Source organism: Chelonoidis abingdonii, chromosome 8, assembly GCF_003597395.2.
Source record: "Chelonoidis abingdonii isolate Lonesome George chromosome 8, CheloAbing_2.0, whole genome shotgun sequence".
Classification (NCBI taxonomy): Eukaryota; Metazoa; Chordata; order Testudines; family Testudinidae; genus Chelonoidis; species Chelonoidis abingdonii.
This window is the reverse complement of record NC_133776.1, coordinates 9,330,257-9,357,933: the sequence shown is the minus strand read 5'-3', so window position 1 is coordinate 9,357,933 and position 27,677 is coordinate 9,330,257. Positions and strand designations below refer to the sequence as shown.

Sequence of the window (27,677 nt, the reverse complement as noted above, 5' to 3'; positions counted from 1 at the left end):
CAAGTTGATAGCATCCCCTTGTAAGAAATAGCATGTCATCCCCATTGTCGTTGCAGTCTTGGTTTACATTTTTTATTTTATATTTTCAATTAAGATCGTCCTTCTTAATCAAAATTGGAGTTTTTTTCATAGGAAACTGTGCAAAAAGTGATATTCCACTCATGGTAAAATTTGATCCTACGCTTATTATGAATGCTTGTATAGTGCCCATCAAAACAGGATCCATGGTACAGGATGCAATGCACAATACAACTTTCACCATAGCAGGCCCCCACTTTTGAAATGTGCTCCCAATGGAAAAACAATTAATCACAAGCCTGGCCTTGCCCATACATTGCGAGACGATGCACCACTGTTCTGTGGCAACATTCTAGTATCATGCAGAAGTGTTCCTTTGTGCTAGGGAGGCCTGGGTGGCAATGTCATAGCACAATGCGGGTGTGAGCCTGTCATGCTGCAGACCCACTGAGGCATGGCCCCATCATGGAAAATGCTCTTCTAGGGGAAGCTGGGCCCATTGCAGCCTCACATAGGAATGTGCCCTTTCAGCAGGATGGTGTGTGGCACTGCACAGGAGCGTGCCTTTGCTGTAACAAGATTGCATTGCTCAAACACTGCTCATGTAATAAGAATACCTATTTCTTATATTAGAGAAACAAGGTGGGTGAGGTAATATCTTTTATTGGATCAACATCTGTTGGTGAGGGAGACAAATTTTTGAGCCACACAGAGCACTTCTTCAGGTGTGGGTAAGGTACTCCCAGTGTCACAGCTAACTGCATGGTGCAACAGATTGTTTAGCGTAAGTAGTTAGCACATATTCAAAGGGGTCATGCAAGGCAGACTTGTCCATAAACACCCCTGCAGTCACTGTGCAAAAAAAAAAGGGGGGGGGGGGGGTAAGTAGGTTACAGATTGTTGTGCTATGCCACAAATCCAGAGTCTCTACTCAAGCCATGATTTTTAGCATCTAGCAGGCACTAATGCTTGTCTCTCTCGCTAACAGAAGTTGGTCCAGTAAAAGAAAATGACCTCACCCACCTTGTCTAACCACACTGCGCATTTCTAGCCCAACACTTTTCATCAGTGGCTCTCAAAGCACTTCACAGTCTTTAATGTACATATCCCCACAACTGGCTGTGAGGTAGGGGAGCATTATTACCCCCGCTGTACACAGGGGGCAGGTGGCTCTGCAGTCCCCCAGGTCACACACGGTGCATTGAAGCCCCTGGGTCTCCCACCCTCTTTCCCCTTCCCCATGTTACATCACGTACCCGCTCCCCAATGCCCTCATGTAGAAGACACGCCTGACAGAGAGGCAACAGCAAAGAGACCAAAGCCCCAACACCCGCTACACCATCTCCGCAACGTTTCCTCCAGGCAAAGACACAAGCGGCGCCCGACCCGCCATATTTAGTCAAGTTGGAGTTGGGCGCATGCGCACCGCACACCCCGACGCTGCCCTCCGCCATGTTGGTTGAGGGCAAGCGGGGGGGGGTGGGGAGACAGCGCCTAATACCATCCAATCACGTGACGTAGCGGCGTCGCTCTAAACCAATAACCCGGCGCCGAGGCTCAATCTCTATGGTTACTCCCCCCCCCCCCACTCTCCGGCCTGTCCTCCCAGGCGGAAGCGGAAGTGGCCCCGCCCCCGTATAAAAAAAAGCGCGGGTTGGGGGGAGTTGGGCTGCGGCTGGTCCTTTCTCGTGAGCTTTCAGGGTCGGTTACCGCGGGGGATGCGTCAGGTGGGGGCTGAGCTGGTCGCTTGGGGGTGGCCGTTTTTCCTCCTGGGAGGGGAATCCGAGGGGCCGCCGGCCCGCGGGGGCGGGGGCGGGGGCGGGCCGGGGCCTGTCCCGCTCCTTGGTGGTGGGGTGGGCGCGGGGCTGCCTCCTGCCCAGCCCCTCAGAGCGCCGGGGCGGGGTGACGAAGTGTCTGGTGCTCTCGCTGCAGGGTGGGCAGCAGCAGCGATGCAGGCGTTTCTGAAAGGCCCGTTCTCCGTCAGCACCAAAGCGCCCGCATCCAAGGAGCGAGGGGCGGCGGCGGCGGCTGCAGGCGGCAGCGACGAGGGCAAGAGACTCAAACCCATCCCTTGGGTGGAGAAATAGTAAGAGCTCTTCTGCGGGGGCGGGGAGGGGGCTGATTTGCAGCAGGGGCTGATGGCGAATGGTATCTGCAGGGCAGAGAGTCATTTCCCCCGAGGGAGTCGGGTGGAAGGGGCCCCCGAAGTGTGCAGCGCGGAGCTGTTGGGTGTTGAGTACGGAGGAATGTAGCTGTGAGGTATCGGCACTTGCTTCTGAGAAAAAGGGACTGGAAAAACTGGGAATCTGTTCTTATTCTTCCACACTCAGTGACGTTCATGGGAAATCTTCCTCCGTGTAGAACTTAAACGGTGCTGCTCCCCCTCACCACCTCCTTGTTACAAATTAAAAATTTAGCCCAGTTCTCTGTGCTTCTCAAATCATCAGAGAATGTAAATCAATAACTAGGGCAAAATCCACCTTGCCTACCTGCAGGTGTATGTCTGTGCAATGCTGATGGGCATAAAAGGTTTTGTCAGTGCAGTCAGCACCTTTGATACATGGAGCAGTAAGGTGGGTTGTGGGGTTTTTTTGCACATGCACTCATGTTGCTCTTCTCATAACTGCAATTTATCAAGACACAGACTATATAGTGTTTTTAAATAAGGTTTTGCAGCAGGACCTTCCAAGCAGCAAAGCTGTTCTAGATTCTAAAATGTAATTGTACTTCTGTGTATGGTATAGATGGATTGGCATCTACCTGAGAAACTGGGTAACTTTAGCATTTTTGTGCAAGATACTACACAATTTAGAAGCATTGCACACAAGTGCCCAGTCACTGTCTTACAAAGCTTTTCATAATCCACCCCCACCCCCACACACCCCCGGCGAAACCTATAAGGAAAACATTTGTTTTTGTGTGAAAGTGATATTGAGACTTTTTAGCAGATATTAAGATGCACTTAACTGTGTTTTCATCTAGTCGTCCAAAGTGTGTGGATGAAGTTGCATTCCAAGAGGAAGTTGTTGCTGTGCTGAAAAAATCCTTAGAGGGAGCTGATGTGAGTAACAGACATTTAATCAATCATAGCATGTTCAAGAAAAAATTCTGATGTTCTCTGCTGCTACAGAACCTAGTTTTATGTGCTGCTGACTTACGAGTATCGTACTTTGAGTAGTTATCAATAGCGCGATGTAAAATTGGGAGGGCGTATCAAGTGGGGTGACAGTCCCCAGCCCCACCATGCACAGGGGAGGTTGCACTCAGAGACTTGCTGTGTGAAAGGGGTCACCAATACAAAACGTTTGAGAACCACTGAGGTAGAATATGCTTATAAAATTTGAGGCGATACCAAGCTAGGAGGGGTTGCGAGCACCGATTTGAAATTCAAAATGACATTGACAAATTGAAGAATTGATCTGAATTCAACAAGGTGAAATTCAGTAAAGACAAATGTAAAATACTTCACTGAGGAAGGAAAAATTAAATGCATAACTACAAAATTGGGAATATCTGTCTAAGTGGTAGTACTGCTGAAATGGATCTGGGAATTATAGTGGACCACAAACTGAATATGAATGTCAATGTGATGCAGCTGCAAAAAAAGGCTAATAATAAACCCCAGAATCCTAACAGGATTGTTTTATGTAAGACACAGGAGGTAATTGTTCTACTGTGCTCCCCACTGGTGAGGCCCCAGGTGGGCTCCACAGTTTAGGAATGATTTGGACAAATTGGAAAGAGTCCAGAGGAAAGCAATGAAAATGATAAAAGGTTTAGAAAAGCTGGCCTATGAGGAAAGGTTTAAAAACTGGGCATATTTAGTCTTGAGAAGAGAAGACTGAGGGGGAACCTGATAAGTCTTCTGGTCTTATAAAAGAGGATTGTGATCAATGTTCTCCATGTCCAGTGAAGATAGGACAAGAAGTAATGGGCTTAACTTGCAGCAAGGGAGAATTAGGTTAGATATTAGGGGAATTTTTTTTTTTTAATTATGGTGGTTTCTTGAGGTCTGTTCCAACCTATATTTCTGTGATTCTGTGTTTCTGACATTTCCAGCTTTCTAGCCATTCTAAAATCAGTAGCTCTGTGTAACTTGGAAACTTTACTGATTGGTGCTCTCCCACCAGTTTCTGTCATCATAATCTAATGTCTATGCATTCGATGAAGTTGGCTGTAGCCCATGAAAGCTTATGCTCAAATAAATCTCTAAGGTGCCACAAGTACTCATGTTCTTTTTGCATAATCATAGAATAACTCTTCGACTTAACATTGTAGTAATGTTCCTGAAAAATGCAACTTTAAGCGAATCCAATTTCCCCATAAGAATTAATGTCGATGAGGGGGTTAGGTTCCAGGGAATATTTTTTCACCAGACAAAAGACTACACACACACACAGTTTTAAACAATTTAATACTAGTATACAGTGATGATGATTGTGAAGCTTAGTTGAGGTGGAGGAGTCAGAGGGTGGGATATTTCCCAGGGAATGCCTTACTGCTAAATGAAGAACTAGCAATTGGCTGAGCCCTCAAGTGTTAACTCACACTGTACAAGGCAGCAGAAATGGAGGGAGAGGAGACAGCATGGCAGACAGAGACACACTGTGTGTGTTTGTGAGATGTGCATTTCCCCTTTAAGTACAGAGCCTTGTTAATTAGATCAGCTTGCTGAGACTGCAGCTGCTGCCAGCAAGCTCCCTCCATCCTGAGCCCTATCGTATGTCCCCCCTGCTCTGTGGAAAATGGGGTAAGCGGGGTGCAGGGTGAAGGGGGATATCATGACATTAGCCCCCCTATTCCTCCCCAGCCCCGCCCCCCTCTGCACAGCAAGCAGGAGTCTCAGGGAGCAGCTCCAAGGCAGGAGCAGCACATGGCAGTAGGAAGAGGGACAGCTGCAATTGCTAGCCTGCTGGGCAGCTGCTGCACAGGGAACTTAGGGGAGTGAGGGGTTGCTGGTCCACTCTGGTTCCAGGCCCCCGCCAGCTAGCTGCAACGGGCTGCTCTTCCTGCAAGCATTGGACAAAGCAGGCTGCTCCCTTCCAATGTTGTTTGGCAGCCTTACACAACTTTAAACAAGCATGTTCCCTAATTGATCAGCAATGAAACAACGTTAACCAGGACAACTTTAAGTGAGGAGTTGCTGTGCAAGATTGGAAGAACCTCAGGTACCTTGTTCTTACCTAGCTATAGTGTGTACTGTTGAACGTTCAACTTTAAACATTTGCTGCAGAGGGAAAAACAGTTTAAAAAAAACCCCACACATATAAATGTACTTCTAGTAATTTTTAATTCATTAGCCTCTCTTAGAAGCATTAAGCCTCTCTTAGAAGCATACTGAAACCAATTAAATAACAAAGGAAGCTTAAAGGTATTGACATCTTACTGAACTATAGATCTAGAATAAATTGTGAGAAAAGACCAGTTCTTGAGGTTTTTTAAAACACAAGTTCTTTTAAACAGCAGTAACTTGTAAGGTGCTGTGAAGAGTATCAATCTGAATTTGCATGTATGTCGCATTGCTGAGCTTAGCTACAAAATGCTGTGATCTATATGAACAGTTGCCATTTTTCTTCTACCTGGTGTTTCAGGAAACAAGTAAAAAGAATATGAAAGTGTAGCCAGCAGGGGGCTGTATGTCTGGGCTTTGGGTCTGGGATAGTCTCATCCTCCCAACACAGACAACCTTTTTCTGCCTCAGTGAAGTTCTAGATAAAGATCACTTAGAATTGAGAGGATAATTTCATTTCTATGATCCATGATTCTTAAATGACTGATTGAGATATTGGTAAGTTGTCTTTTATGATGTGGACATATTCACTAGGAATTATACTGAATAAAATGTGTTCTGCATTTTTCAAAAAGGTTTTGAATTGTAATGACTTTTCCCTTGGGTGCTACCTGAATTGGCAACGTGGAGGGTGAAAGCTTTTATATCCTATTTCATTCCCCTTCACTGTCTAGAATTCCATTCTTAGCCAATTTTATAAATATTTCTGAAACGATCAATTTAATCCATGTTACATGCTATTTTTTGAAAATAAATAAATCGTGAACTATTTGTGCTGCTTAATTTGTTTTACAATTGTGTAAAACCAGTGTGATGGACTAAAGAAGTATGTTCTTTAATACATGCCAGTAACTCATACTTTCAGGTCAGTATAGTTAATGCTCTTAAAATCTAGTAGCAATTCTACCATATGTTAATAAATATGCTCAATACAATTGTAATGTTATTTAGGACCTATTAATGTTAATAAGAAATGAAATGCTGTCACTTCTTGTTGTTATACTGATAGTACATTGCGTGATGTTACTTGGGTGGTGGGTTGGACAGTTCTATTTTGAGCAATGCTATTTAAATCCTTTATGGCTTTTTGACCAGCTAGGTTTCTGGGATTATGATCCTAGTACATTAGTGTTGAAAGGCTGAAGTATAACTCCTATTTATAGTTACAGGTTTTATATTTTGTTGTAGTTACACTGCTCAAAACCAATAAACCGTTAGAGGGCAAAATGATTTAAGTAGCTTTAGTTTCAGAACTAACAACACTTGGCAGTTCTTACTTTGAATTGTTCACTTCTCTAAAATAAGCCAAGATAGAACACTGCAATAAAAGAATCTTCTGAATTATTTAAACCGAAGCCTGAGATTGCTAATGTTTGTTCCGGACTGGATCCCAGTGAATTCCGAGGCATGCCTCTCAAATGACTTTCCTGGCCACGTACGGCTGCTACTTGCTCCATCCCATGCTGCCAGTCAGTACTGCTATGTGGTGGATACAAGAATAACTAGATCAGGAGTCCTCAAACTTAATGTGGACTTTGTCTAAATAACAAAATGATTTTGTGGGCTACTTCCCTTCCCATTTGCTGTCACATAACATAATCTGTGGTAAAGTTGACTACTTCCCAGATATAATGTGGTTTTTAGGTAATGAGAACTGGTGCCATGTGACTAGCCAGCACTTTATAGACCACCAGTGGTCCCTGAATCTATTTGAGAGTTAAGTCGGACATACCCTCCCCACCCCAAAACCTCAATTTATAGTGACATGCAGAGGGCTGAGCCTAACTAGTTGCGGTGCATTCAAGGACTTGCGTAGTTTCTTTGTCATCATTGCAGTGCCTGGCCTGGGTAAGAATAATTAATGTAAACCATAATATTCTGACATGCTCAGTGCTCTAACTGGATCTCTGGAGGCTGCTGATAAGAAGGCTCATTGTAGAGCTGCCAGCCATTTCAGTTTTCATCTCCACTTGTCCAGCTCCTTAGAAGGAGCTGTGTGAGAAACTTTCTGAAACAGACTTAAGGTTTGCATTATATATAATTTGCCAGTAGCTGTAACCTTCCTATAATCAGGATAAGATGCCTATAGGTATCATAGCTTACCACTGGCAAGTGTTGAAAACTGTGGTTGGATCAAGTTACAGTTCTGCCAAAAATACTGCCATTAAGTTATATAAAGGATTAGATATACTTTGTAAGGCAGCAGTGTAAATGCTGGTGATGATTCTGATGTGAGATTGAAGCACAAACAGTCTAGAGTATGGATTTAGTGTATTTAAGTGGAATTAGTCAAACATGGAATCTCATTAAAACCCTTACTAAAGCCTATTCACAGGACTAGCAGGGAGTGGATTAGTAATTTGGGGTCAAGTTACTGTGTTCATCTCCAACACAAAGCTCTGCAAAGTGTCTGCCTGCCAATACAGTGCTCTTGTCTAATATGTCATCTGCTATTCACTTAAGAAAATTAACGCTCACGATGTTTCCCCTTCCCAGTACAATCCTAAAAACATTCTGGAGGATGTTGACAGTTATGGTAGATGATCAAACATATAAAAAGGGTGTTTAGTCTTAAATTTGAGCTAAGCTTAAGCTGTTAATTACTTAGTATGTATTGTGTGTATGTATAACCTGTGGAATCTGTCAAAGGCGTAACTTCTAGACAGTGTCCTTTTTAGAGGGTTTATATGTTTCATGCTCAGTTTTATTTATATATAAAAATTTAGTGTATCTTTAAAAAAGCATCCCCCCCCCCAAAGTTTTAACATGATATCTGAATTCAACCTATAAATTCAGTTGTTTTTCATATACACTTAAGCGCTTGAAGCTTTATATAAATGTCTGTATTTAAATACATGGTTTTACTGTGTGCAAATCTATTATCACTACAGGGAAGACTTGCTATGTACTTATTACAGTCTACATATTAGCCATTAGAAGAGATAAATGACTGTTACTAAATAGGTTTGCCAGATCAGTAAAAGAGACAACAAATCCTGTTCGGTAGTTGGCAGGAATATTCATTTACCCTGTAAACCTTCATTGCTGCTTTGTATCTTTCGTTTTTACTGTTCCTTTTCTGTCTGCATTAGCTGCTATACTTTAATTATGGGAATATCAAATCTTTTAACTGTTAAACATTTTAGTTCTGTGAAATAGATTTTTTTCTTAATGTATTTGGGACTATAAATAATAAATCTGACTGAGAAGCTCAGCCTTTTTTGTTTGCTGTGGGCTGGAAGGGACTCTTGTGTCCTAGGGCAAAAAAACCTGCACAAGTCCATAAAACGAGCAACCCATGTACATTCCAAGTAGTCATTGGAAACCTCTCCCATGCTGTCATAGCGGTGTGCTTCAATCCTGACCTGGAGGCACTGTATCCAAGTACCCCCCCACCCCCACCCCCCCCGAGTGAGGGTATCAGTTTTGATAGAACATGTTAGATCATAAAATGCCAACTTGTTTTCATGGCCTTATCAGTAACAGGGGTTGGCTTGTGTTCTTTTGACTGTTACCTACAGTGCCTAATGACCTAAATGTTGAAAGGCTTTGTATTGCACAGCCATCGAGTCCCATTTCTCTCTACGCTGGAGTTCAATAGTAAAGGGTGAAGTGAAATTTCTATACATTAAATATTTGGAATTAATAACTTGTGCTGTAAATCACCCCTTTTCTGTGTCTGCAGCTTCCCAATCTCTTGTTTTATGGCCCACCTGGAACAGGAAAGACTTCTACTATTTTGGCATTAGCCAGAGAACTCTATGGGTAAGTTGGACTCTATCTGCATTTACGTAGGTGTTGTGAAAGCTTGCTGTCCTGTGCCACTTTTAGTCACTTCCTGCTCCAGTTTTCGTGGTGGTCTAGTCTATAAGAATCTAATTTTGAGTTGAGCCTTCTCTTTGGTGCTTGTGTATTCCAAACTTGTATTTCTTGGTGATAAATGTAATATTGTGGAGAGGGAAATCTGTTAACACTGAACCACTTAAGTAAAACATCTGATGCAATATTAAGGGAGAGAGCAGGGATGGGAGATTTTTTTGTGGTGGTCCAGTTCTGTCTGGAAATCCTCCTCACTTTGAAAGATTTTCTGATACTTGTGTACACTTGTCTGTTACACCACTTTGAGTTCACACCAGGGATTTTCTGCTGTCTGATCATGTCATTGGACTCAGACTATGCTGTCTATTGATGAAGCCTCAGTAAGTACTGTGATTCAAATCATGCAACCATGTCCCTTTAACAACGGTGAACCTGTGTGGCTTCTTCATTTTATTGTTTTCTGATTTAACATTCTGTATAAACCCTAGTGAAACTAAAAAAAAACAAAACCAACCTCAATCTTCGGTGTTTACACACACGTAAAAACCAGAAATCCTTAGTATTTAGAACTGGTAGTGCGTTTTATCTGTAGATCTCAATGCACTTTACAAAAATGGATAAATATTCTTGCCATTGTACAGTTGGGGAAACTAAGGTGCTGGTTGTGGCTTGCCTGGGAGTCTGAGATAGAAATAGAACCCAGGTCTACTAATTCCCCGTCATTGGACCACAGTTGCGTTGCGTTGCCTTGCCTTCCTTACTCCGCCCCACCCCTCCCTACCTACCTCATAGGGTGTTGTGAAACTTTTATTGAGCTAAACTCTTAATGGGGTGACTATAGGAAAGATCTGAGGGTGGGGAAAAGGAGGAGAATTGCTTTTGAACACTTTTTAAAAACTTGTGATACACAGAATGTAGCATGTTCTTTTTCCTTAAATCCTGTGTACCTTAATTGATTCCTTTTTTGTGGCTTTTGTGTGATTAGAGGATTTTTTTGAAAGGGTTATAACTAAAATAAGAGGCTTGGCTGACCTGCATTCAAATCGAATGCCACAGGAATCTTAACTAGTTTTACTTCTTGTGTGAGTTAAATAGCATCTTTTGTTCTTTTTACTTCTCCAAATTCCATGGCGGAGAAGGAGGAAGAACTAGCAATAGTTCTAGTTAACACTAGAAAGAAAACTCCTAATTAGTATTCAAACTCTTTCTGAAGCATAGATGTTTCAGGTTCTGGAATCTTACAACTGTTAATCTTTTGTTGCCTATTGTGACTGATGCCCTGTTTTAGCAGCACTTTTTGTATCAAATTAAATCTTCTAGCAGCATAGTTCTGGAAGCATGACAGCTGCAGAGCACTGTTGGTGGCTGCAACAGAGGATTTTACAAGTTATTGTAGAATTTGATTTACAGAATATTTGTGGAAATAGACATAGCACAGAAAAATCAAGTGTCCTTGACCTTGAATGCTCGCTCAATGTTTTTGCCTGGAGCAGCGGTGTGACTTCATGTTTCAGTTTTTCCATAGTCTAGGGGACAAGGTTCTTGGTATAAATAGGGCTTCTGTTTTCAGATTTTTGGGGTTTATTAGCAATTTCAGTTTTATGTAGATGTCTAGAAAGCACAAATTTTGGGTCTCTTTGTATATTCTATAACAATCTCTTTGTAATGATTCCTAGTGTGCTTTAATGTAGTACTGTTTCAAACACAGTTATTTTGAAGCACTCTAAGGAACCTTTAGTGCGCACCAGCAGAGTCTACGCAGACCAATTAATGCACAACATATTAGTGTGCTTTAGAAATCACAACCCCAGCCCTCTTTAATGCTACATGTAGATGAGACCTTAGATACAAGTGATCATTTCAGATGCTTTTTGGTATTTACTGTGTAAACACAGATTTCACTTTTTGTATGGGGGGAGTTCACTGGTGTGTGTTAAAACTGAACATCAGAAACCCTCGGTATAAATAGATTATGGAATTCTAGACCTTGCAGGAAAGATGGTTACTCACCTTTGTAACTGTTGTTCTTCGAGATGTGTTGCTCATATCCATTCCAAGTAGGTGTGCGCGCGCCGCATGCACGTTCGTTGGAAGAATTTTCCCCTAGCAACACCCGGTGAGTCGGCCAGGCGCCCCCTGGCGTGGCGCCGCTACGGCACCGGATATATACCCCTGCCGACCCGTCCGCTCCTCAGTTCCTTGTTGCCGGCTACTCCGACAGTGGGGAAGGAGGGCGGGTGTGGAATGGATATGAGCAACACATCTCAAAGAACAACAGTTACAAAGGTGAGTAACCGTCTTTCTTCTTCTTCGATGTGCTTGCTCAATATCCATTCCAAGTAGGTGAATCCCAAGCCTTACCTAGGCAGTGGGGGTCGGAGTTGGACACTGCCGAATGCAAGACTGCCAAGCCAAGGGCTGCATCGTCTCTGGATTGCTGTACCAAGGGTTAATGGGAAGTAAAGGTGTGTACCGAAGACCACGTAGCTGCTCGGCATATCTCCTGGATAGGCACTCGAGCTAAAAGGCAGTCGACGAGGCCTGAGCCCTGGTGGAATGTGCAGTAACGCGGCCTGGAGAGGGCGTGAGCTAGATCATAGCAAGCCCGAATGCATGCCGTGACCAGGAAGAAATTCTCTGGGAAGAGACGGGCACTGACCTTTTCATCCTGTCTGCCACGGAACTAAAGAGCAAAGAGAGGGGGGGTCTTACGGAAAGATCTGGTGCGGTCAATGTAGAATGCGAGCGCCCTACGGACGTCCAGCGAGTGCAACTGCTGCTCCCTCACCAATGCGTGCAGTTTTGGGGAAAGAAGACCGGGAGGAATATGTCCTGGTTGAGGTGAAAGGATGAAATCACCTTGGGAAGGAACGCCAAGATGTGGGCGTAACTGCACCTTGTCCTTGTGGAATATCGTGTAAGGCACTTTTGGTCCACCATGATGAGCCCGAAGCTCTGAAAACTCTCCTAGCCGATGTAATGGCTACAAGGAACGCCGCTTTCCACGATAAATACAGGAGAGAGCAGGTTGCAAGGGTTCGAACGGAGGGGCCATAAGTCTTGACAGAACCAAATTGAGGTCCCAGGAAGGGGCGGGGGTGTCGCACCTGCGGAAAAAGACGCTCCAGCCCCTTGAGGAACCTGGGAGACCATAGGGTGGGAGAAAAAACGGAGTAAGCACCTTCTCCGGGATGAAAGGTCGAGATGGCGGCTAGGTGTACACGCAAAGATGAGAGTGCGAGACCCTGCTGCTTGAGATGCCAGAGGTATTCCAGTATTATGTGAATAGGAACCTGCACAGGTGCCACCTGCTGCGCTTGACACCAGCAAGAGAAACCGCTTCCACTTGGTCTAAGTACGTAGCCCTAGTGGAGGGTTTTCTGCTACCCAGGAGTACCCGTTGCACTGGGTGGAGCAGCGTAGCTCCGAGTGACTCAACACGCAGGAGCCAGCCGTGAGGTGGAGGGATTGCAAGTCGGGATGGAGAAGCCTGCCGTGGTCCTGGGTTATTAGATCCTGATGGAGAGGCAGGGGAACCGGGTTGGCTATCGAGCGGTCCAGCAACGTGGTGTACCAATGCTGGCGGGGCCACGCGGGGCGATCAGAATCACTCGAGCCCTGTCCCTGCGAAGCATTTACGAGGACCTTGTGCACCAACGGAAAGGGTGGGAAGCGTACAGCAGGTGGGTCGACCAAGACATGAGGAAGGCATCGATATTGAGCCGGGGCGAGACCCTGAAAGGAGCAGAACCTGTGACACTTCCGGTTGCTGCGGGGGACGAAGGAGTCTATGTGGGGAAGCCCCACTTCTGGAAGAGGGAATGAGCTACGTCGGTCAAGTGACCACTCGTGGAAGAAATGACCTGCTGAGGTGGTCCGCTAACGTGTTCTGGACCCCTGGAGGAAGGATGCCACCAGGTCTATAGAGTGGGCTATACAGAATTCCCACAGTCGGATCGCCTCCTGACAAAGGGGGGGGAGAGAGCGGGTTCCTCCCTGCCTGTTTATGTAGTGCATCGGGTGGTTGGTGTCCGTGAGCACTAGAACAACGGCCCTGCAGGTGTGAAGAAAGGTCTGACAGGCGAGCGCGGACTGCCCGTAGCTCCCGGATGTTTATGTGTAATGACAACCTTGGGCGGACCAGAGGCCTTGCGTGCGTACGACCGCCCGATGTGAGCCCCCCAGCCCACAGAATGATTGCGTCCATATCGTAATAGGGAACGCCCTTTATTGTAGACTAGACGGTTGTCTGGGGTGGAACGGCATGCCTGCACACACCAGGGAGGGGGTTAGCCACCAACGGAGGGAGCGTAAGACGCTCTGAGGAACCGTGACGACGATGTCTATGGTGTCCCTGCGCGGGCGGTAAACAGAGGCCAGCCAGATTTGAAGGGGGCGAAGGCGAAGTTTGGCGTGGTTGGTGACGAAAGTGCAGGCAGCCATATGGCTGAGGCAGGCCCGGGCTGAGGTCGTCGGGAAGGTCTGCAGGCTCTCTATGGCGGTGACTATTGCCTGAAACCGGCTCAGCGGGAGGTAGGCTGCTGTGAGCATGGAGTCCAGGACAGCCCCAAAGAATTCTATTCTTTGAGTGGGGACGAGAGTGGACTTGGCCATATTGACCATCAGGCCCAATTGCTCGAACAGTTCCATGATGACGGCTACGTGGGCGGCGACCTGGGTCTCGGAGGTCCCGCGAATAAGCCAGTCGTCGAGGTAAGGGAAGACGTATATGCGCTGACAATGGAGGAAGGCGGCCACCACCGCCATACACTTTGTGAAGACGCGTGGGGCAGTGGAAAGGCCGAAGGGAAGGACCGTGAATTGGAAGTGATGATTTCTCACCATAAAACGTAGATACCATCTGTGCGGGGGGTAAATAGAGATATGAAAGTATGCGTCCTTCATGTTGAGAGCAGCGAACTAGTCCCCCGGATGCAGGGATGGGATAATAGTCCCCAAGGATACCATCCGGAACTTCAACTTCTTTAGGAAGACGTTGAGCCCGCGGAGGTCTAGGATGGGCCGAAGACCTCCTTTCGACTTGGGGATTAAGAAGTAACAGGAATAAAACCCCCTGCCCCTGAACTCTTGCGGTACCTCCTCTATGGCTCCGATTTCAAGAAGCGTATGGATCTCCTGCCAGAGGAGATGCTCGTGAGAGGGGTCCCTGAAGAGGGACGGGGAGAGTGGGTGGGGTGGGGGGGGTGAAATAAACTGGAGATGGTAACCAAACTCCACCGTGCGTAGGACCCAACGATCTGAGGTTAGTCGGGTCCACGCCGGGAGGAAGGAGGAAAGACGGTTGGAGAACTGGGTAGGATTCCGGGACGGGACTGGTGCTCTGCTCTCGGTCGCACCTTCAAAAGTTCTGCTTTGATCCCGCCGGTGGCTTGGCGGAACCATTATTCTGGCCCCCCTGAGAACCGGACTGCCGTCTGCGGTTCACACGACCACGCCTCCTAGTAAAGTCCTGTCGAGGCCGTGGTGGGGGGTAGGGACGTTGAGGTTGGGCTCGGAAGGACCTGCGTTGGGTCTGCGGAGTGTGCATCCCAAGGGAACGCATGATGACATGGTTATCCTTGAGGCTCTGGAGTCTAGGGTCCGTTTTCTTGGAGAGAAGGCCCTGGCCTTCGAACGGAAGGTCCTGAATCGTGTGTTGCAGTTCAGGGGGTAGGCCGGAAACCTGATATTCTCCGCATTGCAACTCCCGAGGCCACGGTCCTGGCCGCCGAATCTACAGCGTCAAGAGAGGCCTGCAGGGAAGTCCGGGATATCTTCTTTCCTTCCTCGAGGAGACTCTGGAACTCTGGACGGGAGTCCAGCGGGACCAGCTCGGTGAACTTGTCCATGGACTGCCAGGTATTAAAATTGTACCTACTGAGAAGGGCCTGCTAGTTAGCTACACACAACTGTAGGCCCCCTGCAGAATATACTTTGCGTCCAAGTAGGTCCATGCGTTTAGCCTCCCGCGATTTTGGGGCGGGGGCTTGCTGGCCATGGCGCTCCCTCTCGTTCACAGACTGCACAACCAGAGAGCATGGAGGAGGATGGGTATAAAGATATTCGTACCCTTTAGATGGTACCATATATTTCCTCTCCACACCTCTGGCCGTAGGAGGGATAGACGCTGGGGATTGCCAAATCGAGTCCACTTTGGCCTGGATGGAGCGGATAAATGGCAGGGCTACACGAGTTGGGGCATCTGAAGATAGTATGTCCACGACCGGGTCCTCCACCTCCGGGACTTCCTCTACCTGAAGGTTGATGCTCAACGCAACGCGGCGGAGAAGGTCCTGGTGGGTTCGTAGGTCGATGGGGGGGTGGGCCTGAGGTTGATGTACCCGCTACTGCCTCATCTGGCGAGGAGGAGGACAAGAGCCGGAACCAGTGGTTCAGGTTGTGACTCCTGGTCCAGAGGGGTGTCGGTGTCTGCGTGGCCCTGAGGGTCCTGGGTCACGGCTGAAGCGTCTGTATCAGTCTGAGGAGGACGACTAATAGTGGCCTCTGGTGCCCGACGGACCGACATGGCGGACCGCGACGTTACCGTAGGATTGCCTTGGGCTTGGTGGTATACCCAAGGCGTCCAGAAGGACCACTGTGGTGCTTGCTCCAAGCCCTGGGACTCTGAGAGGGCACGGGCCTGGGGGTCCAAATCTCCATAAACAGCACTATCTGCTCGGGACGATCCGAATGAGTGTCTCGATGGCCAGGGCGGAGAAGATATTCCGTGAGGTGGGTACCGGACGTCATGCCTGGCTGGAGAGCGGTACTGGGAGTCATACCGGTACCGAGACGTGGACCGGGACCTGCGACCAGCGCGGTGCCGGGAGGTCGACCGGGACCTAAAGGAGCGGCGGTGTGATCGACTGCGCCAGGAACGGTGCCGGGAGCTAGACCGCCGTGCTGAATACCGGTCCGGAGATCGAGATCTGGACCGGTGCCGCAAGTACGACCGGTGCCGAGAGGGGGATCGGTACCGGGACTGCAAGCGGCGCCTGGATATTGACCGGCGGTAAGAGCGGGAGCGGTGCCGGGATCTCGACCGCGAACGGTGTCTGCCTGCTGCCTCGATGGACGGTGGCCTGACCATGGCAGGCTTCCCTGCTGATGGAAGGACCCACACCGGCAGTGCTGGGGGTTGAGGCAGGGTGGGCTCCGTAAGAGCAATAAATTCCCTCGCCGTCGAGAAGGTCTCCGGCATGGTGGGAACGACGAGATCAACCAAGGCGCGTGCCGGGGAGCTGTCATGCAGTGAACTCAACGGCTCTTGCCTGGCCGGAATCAACGGTGCGGAGATTACCGGCGCTGCGGCAGTTGTCGGTGCCAGACGGCTCGGTTTGGCGTGCTCAGACTGCGGTGCCGAGGTTGGAGCCACAGGAGCCTTAGCCTTTTTGGCCCTCGGAGAGAGGGAGCGATGCCAGGCCGGCTTCTGCGCCGGAGATGGTTGGTGCCGGGGTGTCCCGGCGGTGCCGGCGGTCTCCGGTGCCGATGAAGCACTTCTCCCCGGTGCGGACTGCGCGGCACTCGGAGGCGGCCCTCACCCCTCCAGCTCTGGCACCATCAGGAGCTGCTTCAAGCAAGAGTCCCGCTCCTTTTTTGTCCGCGGCTTGAAGTACTTACAAATACGGCACTTGTCCGTCAGATGGGATTCCCCCAGGCACTTCAGGCAGCGATCACAGGGGTCTCCCGTTGGCATTGGCCGGCGGCAGGCCAAGCACTGTTTGAAACCGGGTGAGCCAGGCATGAGCCCGGGCTCCGGGAGAGGTGAAGGGGGGTAAACCCCAGCCCTCTAACTATATACACTAACTATACTAACAACTATTACGAATTAACAACAACTATAACTCTAAAACTACAACTATATATGTATATATACAATAAGTAGAAGAAAGGGTGAAGAGCTAGGGAAGTGGAGGTCAGCTAAGCCGCACTCCACTGTTCCAATGACCGACATGGGCGGTAAGAAGGAACTGAGGAGCAGACGGGTCGGCAGGGGTATATATCTGGTGCCGTAGCGGCGCCACGCCAGGGGGCGCCCGGCCGACCCACCGGGTGTTGCTAGGGGAAAATTCTTCTGATGAACGTGCACGCGGCGCGCGCACACCTCCTTGGAATGGATATGAGCAAGCACTCGAAGAAGAACCAGAATTTTAATGAACTCTTAACATATACTCTGTTGTTGACAAGATAATTACTGTAAAGCAGCATTAATAAGAGTGATACTACAGATTAAAATCCTCACAAACCTGAATGATTACTGGGGAATTTGTAGATTCTAATGCCAGAAGAGACCACTGTGATCATCTAGTCTGACCTCCTGTGCAACACAGTCCATAGAACTTCTTCTCCAAAATAATTGTTAGAGCAGATCCTTTAGAAGAACATCCAATCTTAATTTAAAAATTGTCAGTGATGGAGAATCCACCACAACCCTTGGTAAATTGTTCCAGTGATTAATTACTCTCACCATTAAAAAATATTTACCTTATTTCCAGTCTGAATTTGTCTAGCTTCAACTTCCAGCCATTAGATTGTGTTATACCTTTCTTTGCTGGATTGAAGAGCCCATTAAATATTCCCCATGTAGATGCTTAGAGACTAATTGAGTCACTTGTTGTTATAAGGCATTACAGGAGTTAGTAGCTCATGCAACATGTTTTAAACTCTTCACAGACCCGAATTGTTCCGACAGAGAGTTCTTGAGTTAAATGCTTCTGATGAACGTGGAATACAAGTGATTCGAGAGAAAGTGAAGACATTTGCTCAACTAAGTGTGTCTGGAAGTCATTCAGAGTAAGCAAGAGATTGAAGCCAACTATCTGATGGATTGTATTTCTCAATGAAGTGTCATATTTATTTAGATTAATTTTAATTTAATTGCAGACTTAAGCTTTGAGTCACTATAGAATAACTGAAATTAGAGCAAAACTGCAGGCCGAGGGGTCTTCCCCTTGATACCCATGTGCAAGTTGCCCTAAAGTCACTGGGAAGAATTTGTATGGAGAGTGGATGCAATTCCCAAAAACCTAGTCTTGTAGATTTGGTAATTCAGTGTATGTGACAGCAAATGTTAAATGAGTGAATAACTAGTGTAGGAACAAATTTTATAGCTTGTGATTAAAAAAAATCACCAATGTATCTCAAGCAAAATCTGTGTCAGTTGATAATTAGTTAAAGAGATTTTGGGACTGAGGAGAGGCCCATATGGATGAGGGAGCAGAGGAGAGTGTGATTAACTAGAGGTAACAGAAGCCCAAGACTAGCTGGAAGGAGAAATCATCCCATGTCATGTACTGAGATAAGCCTGCCATTGTAATTTCTAAATTTTAGAAGATCCCATAGGGATTAAGGAAGCCTGCAAAAGAAGAATTGCATAAACTATTATAGGAAGCAATTGAAAGCATGAATAAGAATTTCAGCAGAGGAATCTTGCAGTGTTGTCAAGTGTCAGGCTTGGAGATAAGAAATGTGAAAATATTAATTGCCCCTCCTTATAACTGCTAGTCCTTTGGCAAATGGTAGATAAGCAAAAGGTAATACATAGCACTTTACATCTGCTCTTCTAATATTACCTATCGATAGTGGTAGTGCTGTGCAACAAGCTTTGACTTTTAAATGTTAATGCACGTTATACTTGAAAACGATGAACTCCCTTTTAATTGGATGATGGGCATTTATTTTTTTAGTGGTAAGGTTTGTCCTCCTTTTAAGATTGTGATCCTGGATGAAGCAGACTCCATGACTTCAGCCGCTCAGGCAGCCTTGAGACGCACTATGGAGAAAGAATCTAAAACTACACGCTTCTGCCTTATTTGTAATTACATCAGCAGGTTTGTGTGGTTTTCTTTGCCTTCCTGGGTTTTGTTTACTACTGCAAACCTTTCTATTTAACTTGTAGTTTGAGAGGAGTTAGCTCTCCAGCTGTTGAAATACAAGATCTAACAAATCTGAAGGGTTTAATCTGTAATTCATTTATCACTAAGGTGTTGCAATTTGGAAGTCTAGTTTGCGTTACTGCTCTAGTAATCTAAACTGATAGATTCCTGAGGAGTTTTCTGCACAGACTCATCAGTATTTTTTCCTTCCTCCTTTCTTCTAGGATAATTGAACCCTTAACATCTCGATGCTCCAAATTCCGTTTCAAGCCCCTGACTGATAAAATCCAAGAGCAGAGACTATGGGCTGTTTCTGGAAAGGAAAATGTGAAAGTTAGCAATGAGGTAGCTTTATGGTCACTGTATAGATTCATTATTTTATTGAGTGCATAATTACATTGCAGTGAAAGGAGTAAATAGGCACTATCCATGCCCGTTCTGCTTGGTTATAGCTATTACTAAACATAGTACCTGAGCTAATTTTAGTATTATTCTACCTACGCACGTTGGGGTAACAGTTTCAATGACCAAGGCCAGAGTTAAGTCTGTCAGAACAAGGATTAGAACAGTCTGAGTTTCTGGCTCTATGCTCAGTCCACTAAAGTGAAGCCATGTTACAACCTAAAATGGTCACAATATCAATATGAAGTTGTTAGTTTTAAATAGAAAATACAGGGTGAATGCGTATTGATGAATACGTCCTGGATTTCACTTCTGACTATTCAAGCTTTGTGTTTCCCGTGTGAATTTTTTATACTAGCTAACATGGGTAACATCACTCCTATCTGACCTATAGCTCCACTGTACTTGGTTTAGAAACCTTCATAAATTTGCTTCAAAATGAAAACCCTCTGAATTCACTTAAATTCATGCAGAACTATAGTTTTAGAATATAAAGAACAAATTACCTGGTATAATAAGCATTTTCCTTAACACTAGTTTTCTGCTCAAGCTGACTATACAGCCAGTTGATGTCATGCTAGTTACATCCTTGTATTGAAGCAAATGTTGGTTAAGGTGAACACAAGTCTGGAATAGATACTGGATTTGATTTGACTACTCTGGGGAAGTGTGTGCAGCAGGGAATGTGCTCCAACACATGTAAGTGAAGACTAAACTTTATTGTGCCCATGAGTAAGCATTAGGTATAATACTTTGCACTGAATGGAAAATTTCAGTTCTCTTATGCAGCAGCTCTCTTACACTTGAGAGACAGATGGTTAAAAAGGGGATAGGGTGTGGGAGGAGACTAGTCTGAGACGTGTTAAGCATGATCCCTACCATGTAAAAGAGGGGTTTAATTGTCCATTTCCCTCTTTGGCCTCACTTCAGCTACAAGACAGGAGTAACTTGCAGGGTGCTCAGCCCTCTATTCATTAATACAAGATCAGGTTTTCCTGATAATTGCTTTCTACTGTGAGCTTGTGTACACAGCATTCTGCTTACCTTATGTGCAAAGTGCAGGATCAATCCCACAGTGCATCTTTGTTACAGCTTCTAATATAAATGCAGTGTATGCACATACATTTCTGGTATTTATATGAAATGTTAAAGGTTGCTTTGTGACTTCCTGCATACTACTTTCTGTCTGCAGCCTTGGGCGTTACACGATATTTTTTTAATCACTTTTGCCCACAAAGTGTACTTGACTTTTTTTAACTAACAATTAAAATATAATTTGTCATTTTTCTCACTGTTCCTCAGGCAATATCTTGTCTTGTTCAAGTGTCAGAAGGAGACTTAAGAAAAGCAATCACATTTCTTCAAAGTGCTACTCGATTAACAGGTGGGAAAGAGATCACAGAGAAGGTTGTCACCGAAATTGCCGGGGTAGGCTATCATAATGATACATGGTTTTGTTCAGTTTTTCCTGTGGCAGTGTGGTTATGATCAGAAAAGTGACTATGTAAACTTACTGATTTCAGTAACTGATCTTACTTCTATTTGTCCCTTATGTAAGATTCTACACTTCATAATTAAATTAATTTTGCATATTAAGAATGTTGCAAAATGTAGTCTACAGTTGTCAAATGACAAGTACCTGCATTTAGTGGTAACTTCAGGGATATTGTACAAACAGAAAAAAACTATTTTCACTTGTAAGTGTTAGATTATTACCTTTAGATTATTAAAACTGAATTTTTTTAAATACAAATTAATCTATTATGGACTTTATTTTTTGCGCCTCATTTAGGTTGCGCATTTGAACTAATAATTGCACTTTCAGGTTCTCATGCACTGGAACAGTGCTGCAAAGTTTGGTTTGGAAATATTGCAGAGGAATGGCTCAAAGAACCATTCTAGTTCTTGTTTAACTTACGCAGGCCGACAGTGTCCCTGCAAGTACCTGTGTGGCTTTTGCTCTGTAGCAATTTATTTCTCTAGGATAACTAGCTAGGTAATGCTGACAGGAACAGCAGAAAATTGAGGGAAGACCAGCTTATTTAAATTTCAGTATGAAAGTGTTGCTATGGCAAAATGACACTTATCTCCTCAAGCAAGAAATCTTAGACTAAGAGTGGAGAGGAGCTGAGAAATGAATAGGATATTCATATTGGACACTTGGTATTTGTGTTTATATGTGCTACCCTCATAGCATAATTTCACTAGCCCTTCTGGAACCATGCATTTTTGTGTTTTGAGAGGAAGGGAACAGAATTGCTTTCCGTGCATGTTCTTCAAGTCACATTTAAATAAATCTTTTTTTTCCCTCTGGTCAACTTCATAGAAGATAATTAGTTTTTTGTATCTCCAGCTATGCAAAAATGGCTGAACTTTCACTTTGAAAATAGCATCCAGTTGAAATTGATGATAGGGAAAAACTCTCTCCAATTAATGTTTGTGCTCCTGTGAGCATAAAGCTTCAGTTTCAACATAATCTGCTAAAAATCCAGGAACCTAATTTGCATTTAAGTAATATATTTGAGATCTTGTTCATATGTTACTGTTGGAGACTAATGGTAGCCTTGGTACTGGAGACTTTCAAAGAAATTCCATTAGTGAAGAAAAATGTGCAGTTTCAGTCTGCAGGAATATTGTCAAAAGGAAAAGCTAACAGTGCTTTCTGAGTTAAATGACTTAATGACTTAATCTGTTGTAACAGTTCTCTCTTCTGATTGAGAAGAGTTGCTTCAGGCTAATTTTAACATGATAGAAACTAATTTTCTGTTCTGCTAAACCATAGGACCCTCTAAAAATGTATGACGACTGATCCATTTGTTAATTGGTGCTCCACGTAATCACACTAAAATAACAGCAAAATACTAATATCAATGCATACTTATCCCCATCTCATATGATCTTAATATCAACCCTATTTGTTTGCTCAGCCTTTGCCTGAGAGAAGCTGGTGGGGGATGGGGAATTATTTTATGTATGTGAGGACAGTTCCGGTAACTAGCTGCAGCATTGTTTGAGTCTATACTTACTGTTCTGGTGGTGAGCTTGGGTCATGACTTAGTCAACTGTTAACTTTTAAACTTTTTTTAAGTTGTAAATGCACCCAGAGACCTGGACAGTATGTGGATGCTTTGTATATGTCACTTTTGTTGTAGGTTGTCCCTAAGGAAACAATTGATGGACTGCTATCTGCCTGTCAAAGTGGCTCTTTTGAAAAACTGGAAACTGTAGCAAAGGTAGAGTTGCTTGCATGTTTTCTCTCATTCTGTGGTGTAAATTCAAAACAATTTTAGTGTGGGCTTTTGGTTTTAAAATGATGTGCTGTTGGCTCTGAGCTAGCTGTGGGGGGTAAACTTAAATAATAGCACTCCTGTTAGCAGGCTGAAATTGAAGACTATTTGCTGAGACCAATTATAGTGCAAGTGTAATACAAGCTTCCTGACATTAATCAGTCCAGTGACCTAAGCTTTGATCTGAAGGAGAGCACTTTTCTAAGGTGATAAGAAATCTTTCCGTGCTAACTTGACTTCTCCTGAGCTAAAATGACAATATATGAAGGTGTCCTGCTCAGTTGTGGAGAATAAGAATTTTTGTGAGGCAAACTCAGCTCTTCTTGGGTCTCCTGTGAGACCACTGTCTGCTGAAGACTGTGTACCCCAAAAGGTAATGGTCTGAAGTGTCCCTAGCCTCTATTTGCCAGAAGCTGGGAATAGGCGACAGGGGATGGATCACTTGATGATTCCCTGCTCTGTTCTTTCCCGCTGAAGCACCTGGTGTTAGCCACTGTCGGAAGACAGGGATACTGGGCGAGATGGACCTTTGGGCTGACCCAGTATGGCCATTCATATGTCCAATCTATGATTTCAGCAAATTCATCTTCTGCTGATCACCACAAACACTTTTTAAACATCACTATCTCATATCTTCTAGAAATAGTATTTAGTGTGTGCTGCAAGAATTGCTGGTGTAAATGTCTAATCTATGGAGAGTACCTTCAGTGTTTAATTTTTTCTATGGAACGCTATGGGTAAGCCTAGCTGGCAAACTGCAGTGAATGCACTAGAATAAAAAAATTATCTGTATATAGGTTAATCATAGAACATCACGGTTGGAAGGGACCTCAGGAGGTCATCTAGTCCAACCCCCTGCTCAAAGCAGGACCCATCCCCAGACAGATTTTTTTCCCCCGGATCCCTAAATGGCCCCCTCAAGGATTGAACTCTCAACACTGGATTTAGCAGGCCAATGCTCAAACCACTGAGCTATCCCTCCCCCCCATAATTAGATAAAAAATAAATCTAACTGTGCTAGGTCATGTATTTTTAAAGTAAATTTTAGTTCCCCAGCACTTTGGGGTAGAAGTCGCATTTAAAGGGGGCCCAGTCACTAGGCAGTCCCTGATCTGGGGAGGGGGAGGGTATGTCATAGGAATGGCAGGAGCATGATGAGGGCAGGGGAAGAGCAGGTCCCCTTTTCTCTTTGTTATGCATCTCCTTAATGGACTTCACAGCTTCAAAGTGGTCTTAATGATTTGATAGTGTCACTTTAAATGATACTCATCCCCACCCTCATGTCTTCTACTGTTACTACTTAAAAGCTTTAAATTCAGACTAATGCTACCTTGTTTCCATTCCTCCTTCCCTGTTACAGAATCTGATAAATGAAGGGTATGCTGCTGCTCAGCTTGTAAACCAGCTTCATGATGATATTGTTGAGAGAGAGGATCTCACTGACAAGCAGAAATCTGTTATTGCAGAGAAACTTGCTGTAAGTCTCCACTAACTTGATTTCATCTGTTAGTGCAGCAGTTAACTAGTACTGGGACATCGACTACCCATACTTCCTTTCCCCCGCCCCTCCCCAGAAATACTTAACTGTGTTGATCCTGTGTGCACCACGGGTGTTTGCATCTCATTCAGTATCATGTTCTCCATGCAATCTGGCAAGCCCCAGGCTGACGGTATACACTAGGCTGAAAAGGAGTTGAGGTGCTGGCTGATGTCCATGAATTCTTAATTTGGTCAAACTGGTACATTTCCCTAAAAAGCTTGGGGTGTTTAGACACATTGAGAGGACATAAATGTGCAAGTTAAGTAGCCATCTCTATAGGAATGTAACTGAACAGGAGACTTTCCTGTGTTATGGCAACTTGAGATATATTGTGCCCCTTCTTGATTCTAAAAAGACTAAACTACTTCTCATGAGACAAATATTGAGCTAATCATTTCTTGAAATATACCTCTTGAGAAATCCCCAGATAGAAATTTCTCTCTATAGTAGATAAATGAGAAGAGACCAAGGTAAAGGATGTCTTTTAAACTTTCTGTTGATTTGGACCAAATGCCTCTTCCCTTGGGTTGATTAACTCCTATCTCAGTTCCCCAGAAACTACATAGATGTGGCTTTCTGTGTTGTGTAACAGGGAACCCTGCATGGGTTCATGGCCGTGCAGCAGCCTACTGAGTGCCATGCAGGTGTTCAGGGAACCTGCCTGGCTGTGACTTGCCACGGCTGGGGGAGGGGTGCCCCTCCTCTGGCTGCAAATCAGCCATGGCCTGGACCTGCTGAGGGAGGGACACCTATCCTGCAGCCCCAGCTCTCCCCACCAGTCCAGGTGCTGTTGCAGGGGGAGAGAGCTGGGGGAGTTCTCTCCACTGTAACCCCAGGGCAGCCTGAACCCCCAAACCCCTCATCCTTGGCCCTACCCCAGAGCCCACACCCCCAGCTGGTGACCTCATACCCCTGCACCCCAGCCTTGAGCCCCCTCCCTCACTCCAAACCCCTCGGCCCCACCCCTGACACATGAATTTCTGTGCACCAATATGGAGGTGATATGTCATAACAAAATTGGTGCACATAACAAAATTCCACACGTGTGGGAAAAATTAGAGGGAACACTGGTGCAAAGTTCTGTGTTCCCCTTGTTACAGATGATGATGATGTGAATCAGAACATGTTCCCCTATTGAAAAGCGATGGCTATGCCAGATATTGGTAGGCTGCAGCCCACCCACTTAACATCCAGACCCACCCTCCCGCAGTTCCGGCTCTGCTCCCATCCGGCACTCTAGCTAGGCAACGGGGTCGGGGCATGGGGCTTGTTTGGCTCTGGCGCTTCAGCCGTGGAGCAGGGTCAGGGGCCTGGTCTGCTCACTTGGCCCTCCTGGCAGGGGTCGGAGCGCAGGGGCTTCACAGCCCCTGCTCTCTGACTGAAGAGCCAGAGTGGGGCAAGTCTGTTCCCCAGCTGGAGCAGCGGATAGGCAGAGCGGGGCAAGTGCCAGGTGGGGGTGCAGGGTGCACATTTTTCTAGGAGCCCCTGGCCAGAGCATCTATCTCTTCTCTTCCCCTTCTCCCCCGCCCCAGCCTGATGGTGGGAGGAAGGTGCCAGATCACTCCTACCCTTCTGCTCCCTGTCATTGCCAGCCAACCCACCCACCCAGGGCCCAACTAAGTGTCCCCTCCTGCCGAAGCCACTGCTGTACCAATGGGTCTCCAGTATACGCTTCGGTATCCATAGCCCTTTTTAGGAACACAACCGTGATGTATACTGGATCCCCGCTGTATACTAATGTTGATGATGAAGCAGACAACATGGAAACGTTCCCAAGACGTGTACAACTCCTCTGTCTGCCCACTGTTGCCTACATGATGGGATGGTGCAGGAAACAGCTGCAGCTCCACTTCAAGCTACAAATCTTCACATTCATGAATCTCAGTAGAAATGCCAGTTCTCAGTGGGAAAACTTATGAGTTTTTGCATAGCTACTACCTCTGTGAACTTAGTGTCAAAGCACTGAAAACCTCAGTCCAATTTTAAAGGGATTGTTTATAACTTGTGTCTCTATTTGCAGGAGGTAGACAAATGCTTGACAGATGGGGCAGATGAGTACTTGCAATTGATCAGTCTCTGTGCGGTTGTGATGCAGCAGCTAACTCAGAACGGCTAGTTCTTCAGGGAGAAATTGTGCCAGCTGAATTTCTCAGTTCTGATCTTCAGATTGCTTTGATGTTACTGCTCTCTCAAAACTGCAATCTGTACATTTATTTTTGTGGTTTTGTAGTAGTAATAGACTGCCAGACAACTGAAAAATTCATTCTAGGAACTGAACACTTGCTATTTCGACATAATCAATGCTTCACACTTGTAGCTACACCTCGCAATTCAGAGGGCTTGAAAGAAACAGCTGGATGAAGAACGAGCAGGGGCTGGATGCCACTAATTGAGTTCTAATACTTGTCATCTCCTAGTGGTGGGGGGTCTTGGAAATTAAAAAAAAAAAAACAACCTTTCAAAATATGGTGTGGGGAGTGTTTTGTTCAGCGTTTGGAAGATGGTTAGAAATCTGCACTTTGATGCACTATCATCATAGCAGCTAAAGATGCTGTAGCGTATTAATTACATCAGTCACTTCATTATACACTTGATTGGTGGGGTGCTGGTCTGACACACCACTGTGCAAACTCCTTAAATGTTACTTAAACTGTTTACCAGCAGTGACAGAAACAAAAGTCTTAAATACAATAATGTTTAGTTTTAACCTGTATTGAGAAGACAACTGCCCCTTCTGTTTTTTTAAACAAATCTGTTGTGTGTGGGTGTATTTACACCCACACACAAGGGAAGGAGTTGTCAGAGAAAAACTTAGTTCTCACTTTCTGTTTGGGTGCAGCAAAGTCAGATGCTTTATTCTGTTTAGCAGCTACAGCAGGGAGAGAGTGCACTAGGACACAGGGTCTCCCCTTCCTAGACAGGTCTCTTAACAGTTAAACAATTACAGCAACAGGTAAACAATTACAGCAGCATTTATACTTTTGTTACAGACAATAACAAGCAACAGCTGCATTTTGTTTATACATAGGCCATCCTGATATCTTGTTTTTCTCACTTAAGAGACTCCAGTCTACATTTCATATTACAGTTCTTTCTCTACTTCCACGGAGTAGATGCCCCTTAATAGAGTTGAAGAGAGACCTACCATTTGAAAACATAACTCTGTGGGGTGAAATTATACATTTTCTTGTATAAAATATTTTTAATGTTAAAATCTCTAACCCTTATGAACTCCTTACATGCTTCTTTGTTACATGTTTAACAAACTTGAGGCTACCCAAAAGTACATCGGTGGTTCTCAATCTTTTTTTGTAGACCACTTGAAAATTGCTGATGGTCTTGGTGGACCACTTAATGATCTTTTCAAATGTTGTTTGTACCATTTAGCTAACTCTTGTAAAGCGCTTTGGATAAAAGTGCTATATTAAAAAAAAAACAAAAAAAAA

The 27,677-nt window shown here is 45.2% G+C and overlaps 1 protein-coding gene across 1 annotated transcript; it reads left to right on the top strand.

Moving 5' to 3' along the window:
* The first annotated feature begins 1,641 nt into the window (after positions 1-1,641).
* On the top strand, positions 1,642-27,677 carry RFC4 (replication factor C subunit 4). Its single transcript, XM_075068368.1, has 11 exons — positions 1,642-1,719; positions 1,951-2,104; positions 3,001-3,079; positions 8,994-9,073; positions 17,801-17,920; positions 18,814-18,957; positions 19,227-19,347; positions 20,707-20,832; positions 22,557-22,637; positions 24,052-24,168; positions 26,252-27,677. The coding sequence occupies exons 2-11, from the start codon at positions 1,968-1,970 to the stop codon at positions 26,345-26,347; spliced, it is 1,101 nt and encodes a 366-aa protein (XP_074924469.1). The 5' UTR covers positions 1,642-1,719; positions 1,951-1,967; the 3' UTR covers positions 26,348-27,677.